The sequence below is a fragment of the Bolinopsis microptera genome, chromosome 3 (assembly GCF_026151205.1).
Source record: "Bolinopsis microptera isolate Bmic1 chromosome 3, MBARI_Bmic_1.0, whole genome shotgun sequence".
Lineage (NCBI taxonomy): Eukaryota > Metazoa > Ctenophora > Tentaculata > Lobata > Bolinopsidae > Bolinopsis > Bolinopsis microptera.
In genome coordinates, this window is record NC_087074.1 from 10,341,382 (window position 1) to 10,357,286 (window position 15,905).

General features: G+C 37.0%; 1 protein-coding gene across 1 annotated transcript; it reads left to right on the forward strand.

Annotated features, from left to right (window-relative positions):
- Positions 1-9,751: 9,751 nt before the first annotated feature.
- On the forward strand, positions 9,752-11,561 carry LOC134813091 (uncharacterized). Its single transcript, XM_063820770.1, has 2 exons — positions 9,752-9,821; positions 10,078-11,561. The coding sequence occupies exons 1-2, from the start codon at positions 9,761-9,763 to the stop codon at positions 11,412-11,414; spliced, it is 1,398 nt and encodes a 465-aa protein (XP_063676840.1). The 5' UTR covers positions 9,752-9,760; the 3' UTR covers positions 11,415-11,561.
- The last annotated feature ends 4,344 nt before the right edge of the window (positions 11,562-15,905 follow it).

The window sequence follows — 15,905 nt, forward strand, 5'->3', positions numbered from 1 at the left end:
AATAACTTTTGGATATCCGTAGCTCCCTTAAAAGGTTAAAACTATCTACGCATCCACCTTACATGTTCTGACTTAATGTTTGATTCTCAATCCATTTTCATTATTTTTGTATGCACCAGCAGAAAGCCCTCCCTCGTACGCTTAAAATTGCTTAATACCTCTCTTTTATCCTTCTTTCTCATTCAATACATTGTTTATTAAATTACCGTAGAGTGTAGATGGACGAGTTCCGTGGATTACAAAACCCGGGTGGAATGGTGTCAAGACTCTTGAAGATTAAATTTATTTATTTAAAAGTTTCCATAGCATTATAAAGACAACAAGTACATAATATGACAGAGACAAATAATATCCGTAGCCATTAAAAGGTTAAAACTATCTAATTCTATTCATCCACCTTACAAGTTCTAACTTAATGTTTGATTCTCAATCAATTTTCATTATTTTTGTATGCACCAGCAGAAAGCCCTCCCTCGTACGCTTAAAATTGCTTAATACGTTTCGTTTATCCTCCTTTCTCATTCAATACATTGTTTATTAAATTACCGTAGAGTGTAGATGGACGAGTTCCGTGGATTACATAACCCGGGTGGGATGGTGTCAAGACTCTTGAAGATTAAATTTATTTATTTTAAAAGGTTCCAAACTCCACGAACTTTTAAAATGTAAAAGAAATTACCGAACTTTCACCGAACTTTTAGCTGATAAAGTAAAAATAATTTATTGTATCGACTGTCTTAATAAAAATGAGCTCAACTTATTCTAATGTTCATAAATCATTTAACTTTAAGTATTCATTATAAACATTTGGTCACATGTTTTGTACCATTTGTCTCAAGGTGTACTCGATTATTAATTTTCAATTTTATAAAACCACTATAGCATTATATTAAAGACAAAAAGTACATAATATGAAAGAGACAAATAAATTGTGATCAAATTCTGAACTATGGTTCGACACTATCGTATTAAGATAAAGTCGAGACGGTGCGGTCAGCAAAATAGCAACAGTCATATAATATATTGTCTCGCTTTACATATTATAGTAAGATATACTTATATAGGGAAGCGTCGTGTGCTGATGCAATGTTCTATCGGCAAGAACTTTGTGCTCGGTATTCTCTCCTTCTCTTATTTTAGTGGTTATAATTGAACAGATTATGCTTATTGATCGAAACATTTGTTTAACGTTACCTGTAATCGTTTTATTTTGTATATAGTGAGGTATGTAAATATTCGTTTCAAATACTATCTGAGCTTATTTTGTATATAGTGAGGTATGTAAATATTCGTTTCAAATACTATCTGAGCTACGCGTTATACGTATTCTCCCTTAATTATCATCAACATACCAATGTGATTATCTTTGTTTTCGACCACTTCCTTGATCAGATTACCATGTTTCACCTGAGTCACCTGAAAATTCTCATCGGCAATAATTGGTAATAATTTATGTTCAAAGCAATTTAATGAAGTCAATTACTCATCATTCACTTCTTAACATATCATATTGTGCTGTGGATTGTTGGACTTACCATGCAGTTTGTTTTGTGAGGTACACATCTACCATGCCGGGTAAACTGCCCTGATGAGGTGCAGGTAATATCACGCATTCCAACCATGACGTACCCTTTGTTACAGCTCACTTTTCCAACTGATCCTACCTGGTTCACAAAGTTTAAACCATGTTAGTTTCCGTTACAATATTTGCTGGGTAACGGAATAACGGATTCAATACAATATACTGATAATCATTTGACAAATTTGAAATTTGAAATTTTTCCTTCGATTTGTCTTGCTTTTCTCATTCTGCGATACTAAAATTTAATCACGATAATAATAGAAAATGTGAACGATATTGAACGCAGATAAAAACTAAAAAGGTTTCTGCACAGAATCCCATTATTAAAATGGTCAGTAAGCTTACCACAACAACTCCGGGAGATTTAACATGAACAGTTCCGTTCTGTACTGCTGGCAAAATACAGGCTTGTTTGACACACTTAGCTATGGGTCTCCCATCCTTCGTTGTTATTAGTTTGCCGTCATGGCACTGGCCGCTTTGATAAAGGTTATGCTAAGCAAATAATGCACTTTTCAAAAAGTAATAAACTAGGATGGTCTGTTTTCTGCCAACAATATCCTTTTATTTAGTAAAACAGTCCTAAAAAAATAAGTTTGGTAACCCTTAATTAATCATATTAAACCATTGACATTAAACGTATTAATTAAAGTAATAACCTACCTTGTAACATGACTATTCGGATGAAACCCATGATTACAACGTAAATTGAACTTCTTCCCCGTCTCCAATAGATCTGAAATAGATCAAATAAGTGCAAACCCTCTTTGAAATTGAACCCCTACCACTATCTTTGAATCACACAAAGACTGGGTTTAAACCGTTAAACCGTTAGTACACCAGGTGCGCCGGTGCGGTAAGAACAATGGCTCATGTGGGAGTGGTGCTATTATTAAAGGTGGCACAGTGGCTCAGGTGTTTGGAAATTAATTTGAACTAATGTTGTTACATCATTATTCACCTCATAAATTTCTATTCTTCGTCCATCTGAGCGGCCATAATTATTAATTACATGAATTAAAACTAGCGTGTTTTACTATCAATAAATATGATTATGGTGCTTGGATAAGCATAAAAGTTTGGATAAGCAATAAGCATTAAAATTTCCCACCTTTCACTCCTTTTGTGCAAACCCATAGATTTATCTTACTTAATATTAGGTACTTTAGGCCTAATAGTAACTAGGTTAGGTTGGATCGCTTTTGGACAACAGTATTATATAGTACGTCCTCCAATTACTCCAGTTTCAAATATTTTTGTAGGTTCCATTCCAAAAGTGAGTTCTATGTGATATTGTATCTTTTGGTTCGCAGGGTATTTTACATCTTAAAGCTAGTTAAGTATTTGATACAAACAGGATGATACGTTTGCACATAACCTCAACTTTTTTTGTATCTTAGCTATATGATATATCCTGTCTAGATGTGTATCCCTAATCGCTGCAGGTTGCTTACAGATTGCCAGTAATTGTTTAGTGCCAAAAGTGCGCGACTTGTTATAATTTAGTTTAGTCTCAACGCCTTTAACTCAGAAACCTTTCCGTAGAAATATTACAAAATATTATATTATTATGTTACAAAACAATTGTTACCTTCTCCACGCCAAATCACTGTCTTACGCAATATACATCTTGACTCAAAGACTGACAGCAACATATGAAATATAAGAAGCCACCACAGGAGTTATTAAACATCGCGTGGCTGACAGGATCTGGCGACGTTTCACCGTTGCTAACAGCTGTGGTAGAGCTATTACAAATGACATAATGTGGCCTCCAACACAAGACTCGGAGAGCTAGCCCGGGTTATTACAGACTCTCCCCTAGTTCTAACTCACATCATCATGTCATTTGTAATTTCTTGAGTTATTATTGTTGTGTGGTGGCTAGCTGTGGTTTGGCTCTCTGAGCGTATTATAGCGTAATTTAGCGTACAGTTATATAGTGTTATTTATGGTTTTGATAAACCGTTTGTTTTCGCTGTCCGCTTTTAAAATTTTGCTTAAAGTTAAACCAGGGTAGCATTGATATTGAAGGTCGATATCATTTATATTGTTTAAATGGGGAAAAAAGTGGAACGAAAATTAATAATTCCCTCAGTTACAAGAATTGCTATAAAAAAGTTGATGGACAAAATCTCTATTAGTATTAAACCTAAAGATTACAAACATTAACAGAACGATGAGGTTCCCGAGATTAACTCTGATACGGATCTTCCTTTGTGGCGCCGCAGGTAGTTCATACTACATAAGCCAATGATTGTTTTATTGATTATTATATCGCCAAATTGAATTAAAGTAATTTTATATGGCACTTAGTTGTAGTTCTTAACAATACTCGGCTGACTCTTCAGTCGGAGGCTTGGAGTCGAGTCTATATCAGTCGATTTTTATATTATCCATAACTTTGCCTCATTCTGCAGTCCACAACACATGTTGGAAAATCTGATTAACTTTTAGGCAATATTGCCGACTGATAGCTTTTCGCAAAATGACTGATGACGCTGTGGTTTTCGAACCCACGGCGATGTTAAATTTATTAAGTTTTAGAAAGTTTTCCAATGAATAAGATAAACCAAATTTCGGATTTGGGTCAACAAATTTAACAATTCTGATAGAAAAATCAACATAAACGAAATTTATTTCAGGACTGTGGATCCTGGACACCACACTAAACATCAGCGACCATCCCAAATCTTACAACGTCAGCCCCACTGAAGATGTAAAGTTCCACCACAAAGCTTATGCATTGCATCCTGATTTTAACATACAATCACTCAACGGTGTTAAATTAAAAACGAATCACGACGTTAAGCCACAATCTGTTAAATCCAAATTATTTGATGAAACCAGTGACTCTAATGAGGACGAAAATGGGAACCAACTGGAGACCAAAGCAGAGAAGCATATAGCGACCAGGATGAAACGAATAAAAACTCTGTGCAATAAAATGGGCGACCCTTACTACCACTCATTTCACTTATATTTCTTCCAAGATGTGAGCTCAATCGACATGTCCTGGTGTCCTGTGTTCAAGGCGGGGAGTTCTACTTGGCGAGATTTCTTTATCGACTATGATGTGGAGCAAGATGAGACCATTAATGTTGCTCACTATCACTTGGATACCCTTCATAAGTTTAATTTAGGTCGTGGTAGAATGGACTCTCGCAGAGGTCCTAGGAAACTAATATATCCGAGAGAAACTAGTAACAGCATAAGATTCACTGTTGTTAGACATCCTGTATCAAGACTGATAAGTCACCTTCATAAGGCACAAAATTATCCGTATGAAGTGAAGCGACAACGTGCGATGTGGACCGAGGAGGCCATTGTGAACGCTAGGACAAACTCTTCGTGGGACGATGAGACTGAAACGAAATACAGACAAGAGTTGACTCAATATGTGGATGAACTTGAGCCTGTAGTGGATCATACTCCCTATTCAAAAGACAATCCATATCTTCATCCCCCTTACCCAACTTTTGGGGAAATGATTGACTTTATGATAAAGCACAGAGAACCTAGAGTTGACAATCAAGGAGCAAACGGTCACTGGCGGCCGGCCGTAGAATGGTGTGACATTTGTAAAAATGATTATGATATCATAATTAAATTGGAAGAGGAACCAGACGAATTAATGGTTCTTCTAAAGAAACTGGATTTGCTCCACTATAGAGACATTTTTATGAAAAGACATAATTCTTCGAGTAAAAAGTCTATTTCGAAAAAAGAAGTTTTGACAAAATACATGATTAATCTCTTAACTGAAAAGCAGATAAAGTTTTTAAACAAAATGTATGAACGAGATTTTGAACTGCTTGGTTACGAGCCAATACCATTACAAGGCTATGAGTTGTAACAGTTTTTATCATGAGAGAGATACCAACCGAATTCTGTTTTATTTTTTATTGTACAATCGACACATTGATTATTCAAATTAAATGCTTGAACCTGTCAGTGTGACATGTTGATTATGTTAACTAAAAGTTACGTACAATCTTCTTTCCTGATAATAGAAACCCAATGTTGTGTCCTCAAAAAACCTGGTGGCATCGGACAACACAGCCTCATAGTCATAGTATGCTATTAATTGCTTACTAATAAAATTGTCGATCACCAACGCAAAATATTTGAATATAATTCGAATAATTCACCCCTGAACCTTAAGTCAAATAGCGAATATTTGAGGTATGCATGCTTCGGAGTTATGCAACCACGACTAAATTTAACCAAACAATCAATATACTCCTCTTTTGTCACTTCTCTAGCATTTAGTTTTGCGGTGCAAGCAGGATCAGTGACGGAATGAGACGAATTTTTATTCCGATTTTTATCGTCACGTATTTGTTTTGGAAGACATCTCCTATTCTCCGTACTCATCTATCCTCAAGTACTTCCATATAATAGGGCAAATAGGTACAATGCTATTAACCGGCTGCTAAGGTAACACTCCCTCATTAAAAAAAACCCATTAATTTTAGTGCAGTTAAGGCGACTTTTAGTGCAGTTAATAAGTTTATACCGAAAGTTTTGTATTAACTCCACTTACTGGTGTATTAAGTGCACTTAGTGCAGTTAATAACTTACTTACTTTGGTTACTTTGGTGTGCTTCATAGAATCCTCTATCGGGTCATCAGAGTTGCTGACCACCCGGACAGCGAGATCGCTGCCTTTATTCCACTCCAGTCCAGTAACGAGTTTCCATTTCGACAGCTGTATCCTGCCACTAGAGGCTCATCCGGGAATGATTTCACAAACGTTGTAAGCATTTCTTTAAAGTCTAGGGGATCTTCGATAGCATGCATGTTTGGTGGGATTAAGTTCCACAATCGAGGTCCAATTACTGCAAACGAATTGTCGTAGAGCGTTAGGTTGCGCTGACTGCTAGATTTATTTTTGTATCACGTTGTGACCCCTACGGTCGTTTCACTATCGTCCTGACGTCGACGATACAGGGCCGGGAGCCGCGCACTTCGTGCGTGGCGGGTCATACAACGAATGACAAATTTATTCAGAGTGGGAATAACTGCCTTTTCACTTTTGGCTATGTCGGAGTGTTGCGGAGAACTGGATGTTGACATCATTTGGGCACATCATTCTAAAAATGATGGTATATCGTTCTTTCATCCGTTGCAACGACATCAAATTTAAGGCCTTGAGTCTCTGCCAGTAGTTTAGATGCTGTAGGCCATCAATTCTTGTTGTGAACGTTCGCTGAACCCCTTCCAGTTGTTGGACGTCTGCACTCTTGGAAATATTCCATAAGTGGCAACAGTACTCGAGATGGCTTTTGAGTTCTGATGAGAGATTTGTAAAGGGTCAGCATGGTGACTTTGTTCCTCGTTTTAACATTTAAACGCACTCAGAACCCAAGCATCAACTTTACGAGTGCACGTTCGGCTAAGGTAACGTGGGGGGTCGCGTCGGGGACTCCAGGATGAGTCAGCTGAAACCATCACCCCTAAATCTTTAACCACTTTGGAAGGGTATAACATGTTGCTTCTGAAACTTGGTATACTTGGGTTAGGATGGCGAATGGGTGGTCTAGCAAGGTGTTTGAGGACTTGATAAATTACTTTTTGAGCCGCGCGGAACGTACGTGCTAACCGGAAAGGGCTGTTAGAAATAGATGGCTGTTAGAAATGCCATTAAAATGGCTGTTACACTTACAGGACACAAATACCTAAAAGCCCTCTAACATCCAGTTAACAGCCGGTCAGCATTGTACTAATTTGCCTGATATAAGACCTGCGCAGTTTGTACCAATAATTTAAAAAGGGCGTATCCTACAACACCACCTCACCAAATATAAACTCATATCCTACCAGCACCACCTCACTGGATACCAACTCAGGTCATTGAACTAACTTCACGTTTTTATTCTTCCCGCTGTCCAGTGCGTGCCAATAGTTTGTTTGCCTATCTTACATACCTACCTGTCGGAGCTGTCTCTCCATTTGTTTCCAGTTAACAACACCACTAACACCACTAACACTACTAACACCACTACACACTAACAACACCACAGTTCATAGTTCAGGATTTCTATTGAACATTTTCAAACCGAATTTCCCTCTTTTTTGAAAGGTCTGTATAAACGTTTGGGCGAAATTCCGTAACTGTAAGTGGTGGATAATACTTGTTAGAACCCATCTTGAACCCCCTCCTCATGGTTGTGCAATTCGTTCATGCCGAATTGCTGAATTGTTTTTAGCATACTGCCGAATCGTGTTTTCGCGTATTTTACGAAGATTTTAGCTACTCCTTTTAGCTATTCTTACTCAATTTGATCAATGAAAACATTCGGTATAATCGTCCATGATCAGTCATTGTTTTGCCCTACATTTCGTAGTTTCCGAAATTTCAAATGCCGAATTATTGACGGACTGTTTTTCAAAACCCAGATTGGCGGTATATTTCTAAATTTGGAAACAAATTGCAAAACTATGGTTTGGGACCCGTATTAACAGTGCTAAAATTTCCACACAGTTTAGCTTCTCATAAATAACGAACAGTTGAAAAATCGATTAGATATTTGATTGTATTAGACAGCTATTAAGCGAATAACCTCCACTCCATCTTATTCTTCACAAATCATCTTCTCAAATACCATTTTTTCCTTTTAACTCCAGTACGTACCTCACCCGTCACCGGACATAACGTCACTGCACTAATCGCATACATGTTTATACTAGTGAAGTCAATCCCGATGTCGGGAATTCCCGATCCCGGGATTTTCCGACCATTTTTGGCCATTGAAATTCCCGACCGGGAAATTTTTTTATTTCCCGAATTTCGGGAAATTTTATGCAATGTAATTTTAAACATTTTAGCGCCTAGATTAGCTTGCTAATGCTCGAATCTACGATGCTAACGCTGGGTAATAAATGATCATGATATAACACTCATCTTGACATACGTTGCATGCCACTTTTCGCGCACGTGTTGTAAAATATGCGCGCATCTATGATCTAGCAGCTAGCTGCCTGATCCGACCATTTTGTTTTCAGTTCTGTGGAGTTTGGTTGCTTTGCTGCGCGCGAGTTGGTTTCGTTTACACGTCAATTGATCATTCCGACTTTATTACTTTTTGCAAACAAAGCTAGATGTCCGAGTCTAATGCGAATGCAGGTGACGATGTAGAGTAAAACAAAGTATTTTAGTAAAACAAAGTATTTTATTTATTAGCAGTGCAATCAATTCATATGATATAATTATAAGAATATAATAGTATGTCACACCTATTTAACTGTTACGTTTGAGTAGTCGTGCCATGGCTAAATTTAACTAGGACCAGTGGTGTCGATTAACATTTAATAGGTGTTAAGAAGTTCTTGAGGTCCAAGATCACTCTCAAATTCAAAATGATTCTTCTTTGCTTTCTGTGACTCATAGTGAAACCACCAACACCGAACAATTCTTTTCAGTTCCTTTAAAAAAAATGTTCTGCTGCTTGTCAGTAGTTCGAAAAGGGACATGGACCCAAGTTAGGATTTGCTCAATGTAAACACTGTTCGAAAGTTCTAAAGACTAGAAAATTCTAATCAAAATTGCAATTGACACTATCATCTATACTGCTTCAAGTACAGTTTTATGAAACTCGTAGTCGAACTCCAGGATTGGCACCATTTGTTTTTAACAAACTTTCAATGTTCGGAAATCCCGATCTCCGGAAAATTCCCGATTTTCGGGAATCCGGGGATTTATTTCGGTCGGGATTCCCGAATCCCGGGATTTTCAAATGAGATAGTGAATGACTTCACTAGTTTATACTTTACAGTTTCTAGTTCGTGCTGTATCGTCTCCTTTAATTGTAAACATGCGGGATAACCGGATAATAGTCCGTTAATTAGTAATAATAATCTGAGCTATCAGCTAATCGCTTCCCGGTTATCATAACTTACAAGATTTATAAGTTTCGTAAAGTTAATAATCTAATATAATTTCATGTGGTGTCATAGAACCTTGTTTACATGAAAACTATTTTCAGTTCAACCGAGTTTTGAATCTTGATACAGATACCGATTTTAGTATTTTGAGAAAGTTGTGTAGTCAGTAGAAATTAGAAATTAGAAATTAGAAATTAGTATATTCAGTACTGTACATTCTTTATGGTACTGCGATCAAAATTTTAAATTATGATTTATACTAAAAAAGCAGTCAATATTTCAGTTTACAGTATGAAAAGATGCTCAAACTTCGCCCTCTTAAAAATAACCCTTTTGGCTATAGCTATAGGAGGTAAGAATTAACTCACTTATTTCAGGTATTATTATTACGTTATTTAAGGGGACGTACACCAAAACCGTTCATGATTATTCTCGGCTAATGACCTTATATTTGGAAAATATAGACAACAGCAACAAGTTTGGGCACTTTTTAAAAACTCGCTAAAAAAAATTTGATACAGTAACCTACTCAAACCTTATTTCTCAAAAATTGCTTAGTTCAAATATTATTTTATGTTTTATAAAAGTATATAAATTTTAAATTTCAGGATTGTGGATCCTGGACTATCAATTCAATTTCATATCGGAACTTATCATCGGAGACGAGCTTGCAGCAATAGAATTGCACAATCCGACTGGGGAAATAAAGTTACCTATTTCAAAGTCTACCGTAGCGTCAAGTCAAAGATTTGATATCAAAAGCATGGTTACACAAACTAAAACCCCTTTTACCGGTATTTCTGAATATGATCAATTAACGAACGAAGTAGAAAAGCAGTTGGAGTATGATGATAATCTGTCCTTCGCAAAATCCATTAAAACGATTAACGAAGTCAACGAAAAGTTTAAAACCCATCATATGAAACCGGGCAAGAAAGAAGAACAGGCACGAAAATCGTTCGAGCGAATGGGAGCGGAGGAGCGAATAGCAGCTAGAATGAAAAGAATAAATACACTCTGTGAGGACCAAACCTATCCAAACTTCCATAATTTCAATTTCTACTTCTTCAAAGATTTTGGCCCCAAAGGAATCACTTGGTGTCCAGTATTTAAAGCGGGTAGTTCTACTTGGAGAGATTTCTTTATCGACCATCTTGTGGAACCAGAAGCAACCGTTCAAAATGAGCATTACCACCTAGGCCTCCTTTCCCAATTTGACGTTGGTCATACTTACACTTATACTGAAAGGATCACCCCAGTAGAATCCAAGTATCGAAATTATCAGAGAGAAACCAACGGTAGTGTACGATTCACTGTTGTAAGACATCCCCTATTTAGACTGATAAGTCACCTTCATAAGGCACAAAACTATCCGTACGAGGTGAAGCGACAACGCAAAATGTGGACCGAGGAAGCCATTGTGAATGCTAGGACAAACTCATGGTGGGACGATGAGACTAAAACAAAATACAGACAGGAGTTGACTCAATATGTGGATGAACTTGAGCCTGTAGTGGATCATACTCCCTATTCAAAAGACAATCCATATCTTCATCCCCCTTACCCAACTTTTGTGGAAATGATTGACTTTATGATAAAACACAGAGAACCTAGAGTTGACAATCAAGGAGCAAACGGTCACTGGCGGCCAGCCGTAGAATGGTGTGACATTTGTCAAAATAATTTTGATATCATCATTAAATTGGAAGAGGAACCAGACGAATTAATGGTTCTTCTAGAGAAACTGAATATGCTCGAGTATAAAGATGATTTTATGAAAAGACATAATTCTTCAAATAAAAAGTCACTTTCGGAGAATGAAGAATTGGAAAATTATATAAAATTCCTTGATGAAAAGCAGATAAAGTTTTTAAACAAAATGTATGAACGAGATTTTGAAATACTTGGTTATGAGCCAATACAGTCACAAGGCTATCCGTCATAGCAGTTTTTATTTGTTTAAAAGATATATTTCATTACTTACTTTTGATCAGTCTTCAGTAATATTCTTACGTGGAAATTGTCATTAATAGAAATTGAATGAACAACAATTAACTTCGCAAATTTGTAATGAGTTAGCCAAAAAACAGCTATTCTGCCAAACTGGATAAAACACCATGGCGGAATAATATTATCCACGGTTTGTGGAGCTTGATACAGACAGATATTATACCAGCCCTTATTCAATCTTGTTGGCCGTGTCTTAGTGGACTAAACTGCGAGAGAAATTTGACCTACCTCCTTATATGGGCATGTCACGTGATCAAATTAAAACCAGTAACCAGGTATGCCTCATAACTGGGCCAATTAACACAAACTTCGATTGAGTTCAGTTTAAACTTTTAGCCAGTTTGTAGATCACCGACCGGTTATAAGCCGGCTACTAACCGGCTTATAGCCGGCTACAATTTTTATAGCCGGCTATAAGCCGGCTTATAGCCGGTTAGTAGCCACTTACATTTGTTGTTGAGCGACGGCTATTAGCCGGTTATAAGCCTGCTTATAGCCGGTCGGTGATCTACCAATTTCCCAAACTTTTAACTGTCGGGTATCCTTTTAGAGTGATGGACTTGTGGTAAGAGCTCTCAAATGTATTGCTGATCCGATTTGAAATGAAGTTTCTCCCTAGTTAATTAGACTAAATAAGGTGCCAATAGTACACTAGACAGATCCTTCTAAAAAAATTGATCTACCGACACAAGAAGCTTCCAAAGGATTTTTGACGTTTTTGAGTCCCTTTAGGTGCCCTTTATGGCTGACCAACTTTTCCAAACTTTTCCACGTGTCTTAAGGAAACTTTTTGACACTTTTACCAATTTTTACCACCTTTCTTGTTTGTCGAATATCATTAGTTATGAACATCGTAAAACTAAAAGGCTGCGGATTAATCGTAGGGTGTTCATCTTATCAAGAAAAAAACTTTTGTGAGACAATTTTTACGTCAGACAATCAGTTAATTGGATAATTATCAATTAGCTTATTAGCAACAATTTTAAAGTTTTTATTGGCCCAAAATGATCGGAATAGCTGTGAAAATCACAGTTGTGAAAGAACTGTGATTTTCTCAGAAACTGCACCAAAGGCACATTCAAGATTGAACTGATAGCCTGCTGTTGTCTGTACTATAATGTTATTTATTTCAATGATGAATCAGCGGGGTTAAGATAATCACATTTGTAATAAATAAAACCTCTCTGTACCGTCAATTGTGATAATCTAAAGCGGCCTACCTGGATTACAATACCTCTTCTTTTCCTCAACAATCAGACCGAGTTGTGCAAGAACTGTGATTTATCATAGCTCATATCGCATTTAATTTGGTGGGTGATGTAAGTAATATCGAGCTGTATTCAATCACACTATCACAATACGACACATAACAATGTACAACTACAATGTATATTACATGGCCCTTAATTCCAAATCAACATCCTTAATAACATTAACAATAACAATCCTTCCTGATCAACGATTATTAGAGGCCTGTCAATTTGAAAATCGAATTAAAATGTTTATAAAAGGTCTATAGAGGAAGCAATTTCCAAAAAATCCTGACTCCTGGAACTCATTTAACTGAATTAATTATTACCGTTTCTTGATTTTAGCCGATCCTGAGATATGGGGGTGATTTGAGGTATCTCGCATAGCAAATGAAAGAATGAAGCGGTATATGTAGTACAATACAAAACGAGTCACAGTAGATGTTGGAGGTGTATTTACAATTGCTTCCTAGTTGTTCCTTGGTTTCCCTTGTCTTTTCTTGCCTTCTTCGAGCTGTAAATGAGCCATGACGCCAAGTAGGCGTTTTCGTGATAAACTGTAAAACCTCTATACCGGGTCTCTCGCGGTATAAAGCGTTTCATATACCGCATTAAGGGCCATATCACATATAATATACACGTATTGACATTGTGTCGTATTAAGATTGAATACAGCTCGATATGTACTTACATTGATCACCCACCAAATGTGATATGAGCTATGATAAATCACATTTCTTGCACAACTTGGTTTGATTGTTGAGGAAAAGAAGATGTCTGGTAATCCAGGTAGGCCAGTTTAGATTAGCACAATTGATGGTACAGAGAGGTTTTATTTAAATTGAATACACATGTATTTGAAGGCTGCTTGCACAAATTTGATATGGATTGTTGTATGTTATACGCCTGTGTATTGTATTCAATTAGTTTAAATGACCTCTGATTATCGTTTCTTTACTACTTGGTTACCCTTGTCTTTTCTCTCTAATTATCAACCTCTGTAGCATACCTTATGATGCAGAGTGTGAGCCTTATAATAGTAAGAGATCTCGTTAACATGATGATACATATTGCGGTTCTTTTGCGATAGTCAAAACGCGACAACTAGCGCTGGATGGCGACAACTAGCGCTATCCAGCGCTAGTTGTCGCCATCCAGCGCTAGTTGTCGTGTTTTGACTATCGCAAAAGAACCCATATTGCTTGTCTAAACAGCTCTAAAGACGTGTATTGGCTGCCTTGTTTATTTACTGACATATTTGTTCTGGATCCCTTATTAATTAATAAGGGGTCGACCCTTGCTTATTATAGTATTATTACTTATTATTGGCTTCTCGATTGCTCCTTCTTTATAAATCTTGTTTCATTTGGTTCGTACTCAAAGAGCTATAGATTATTACATTTAACTCATATAAACATGTCGAGCCTTTCGGAGAATGCAGTCCTTTCGGATTATTAATATTAATGACGCGTGCTACGAAAATCTAATGACTATCAAGGTTGGTCCAAAAATGGATCCCTGAGGTATCCAAATAAAAAAATCGCCTCTCCAATATTTATTTTTTATTATCTCAACTGTATTGGAAGGGCCTAACATCGAATTGGAGAGGCGATTTTTTATTTGGATACCTCAGGGATATATGAAAATAAAGTTACGGTGACTCAATAGGTGAAACAATTAGCTCTCTAGTGCGAGTAAAAATAGATTTGGGGAGTCGTGAGTGACACAGTGATACGTCATTGATATGTAGTCCCTGCAGCCCGCTCCATCACTTGCCTATATAAATACTCGATACTCATCTGACGATCAACAATTAAGCTAATATTACACTCATTTTGATCGTTCCTAATGTTTCTTTTGTCGTTGTATAAACAAATATGATTCATTTAAAGTTGTGTGTAGTTCGTGTTTATAGTAAAAGTTGTTCACATAGTCCACTAACGCGGTACCCCGGCCCAGGGGGGGGGGGGGGGCATCTTAGGGGGGCGCAAAATCGTCGTTTGAATGTGGGACAATTTTGAAAAACTTAACTGATGTACTAGCAAAACTCTTGTGGGACACACTCAACTAGAAAAGTTGAGAGGCCTCAAATCAAGTCTCATTAAAGAGATATCAACAGATCGTGTGAGCCACTGCCAGACTAACCTGTGATTAAAGTTTTCCAGGCTCTATGAGCTTATGAGTGTGGCAGAGAGTGTCTTCTTTGTCCTATCCTTTGTCCATGATGCTGGTAACGTACTCTTGTTGTAGGTGGAGGTGACATAAACTCATTGGCATGAAGGATAAGAGATGATGAGGATTGAGGCCACTGGGTACATCGTTATAGCCACCAGCGGATGTATTCTAGCAAGTACGTAAAAGTGTACAAATGTCGCCCCTAGTTTATTCTCAGAATTGTACTATGTCTCACCACAGTGGCTTAAGATCGCTAATATCGCCTCACATGCCGAAGGTGCCGAGTTGCGAGTTCGAATTGGGTTTCATGCACTATTTTGCGTCCGAACTGGGGCGAAATTTCTTATCATCCTTTGATAATGATTTGATCCATGTCGGTGACTACGAAAATGTATTTGTTCAATATTTGGTTGCTGAAAACATTCCTAACCGGCAATGAACAGGACTACAGTAATGGTCAACCGTTAAAGAATTGATAAAAAAGAGTGGATGATAATTTTGTTACTGAGGTATCCACAGTTGCAATTTTCCCTCCTTGAGTTTAATATTTTGCACACCCAAACAGCAAAATTCCCCAACATTTAATTATGGCAAATTAACAGTGATAAGTTTAACAACAAAACAACCCTTGCTGGTATAGAGACTTAAATATGTTCTGGATTTCTTATGTTTCGTAATGGAGGATAATTAGAGCCTATAGAGATGCATGCGAGGAAGCTATGGAGAAGTAGTTATAAGATGAGGTCACGTGACACACAACTGAAAATGTGTATTTGTTACTTTATGTATTTCAAGCTAGTTTTATCAAGCTATTAACTGGTGTCTTGTTCGCATAGTTTTATATCGAATTAATTCGCTGTGATATTTCACTGTTTTTTAAATTGGTGTAGTTTTACAAATACAATTAAATATATCGAATTTGATTACCGAGGTTTATTAACTAAATTGCTCATAGAAGTAGAACATCTGAAATTAGAGACCAAAATTGAAAATACTTTTAG

Excerpts from the sequence above, each read along its gene's own strand:
- LOC134813091 (XM_063820770.1), top strand. The coding sequence starts at position 9,761 with ATGAAAAGATGCTCAAACTTCGCCCTCTTAAAAATAACCCTTTTGGCT. Across the intron at positions 9,822-10,077 it reads TTTGGCTATAGCTATAGGAG|GATTGTGGATCCTGGACTAT; the intron begins GTAAGAATTAAC and ends TTTAAATTTCAG.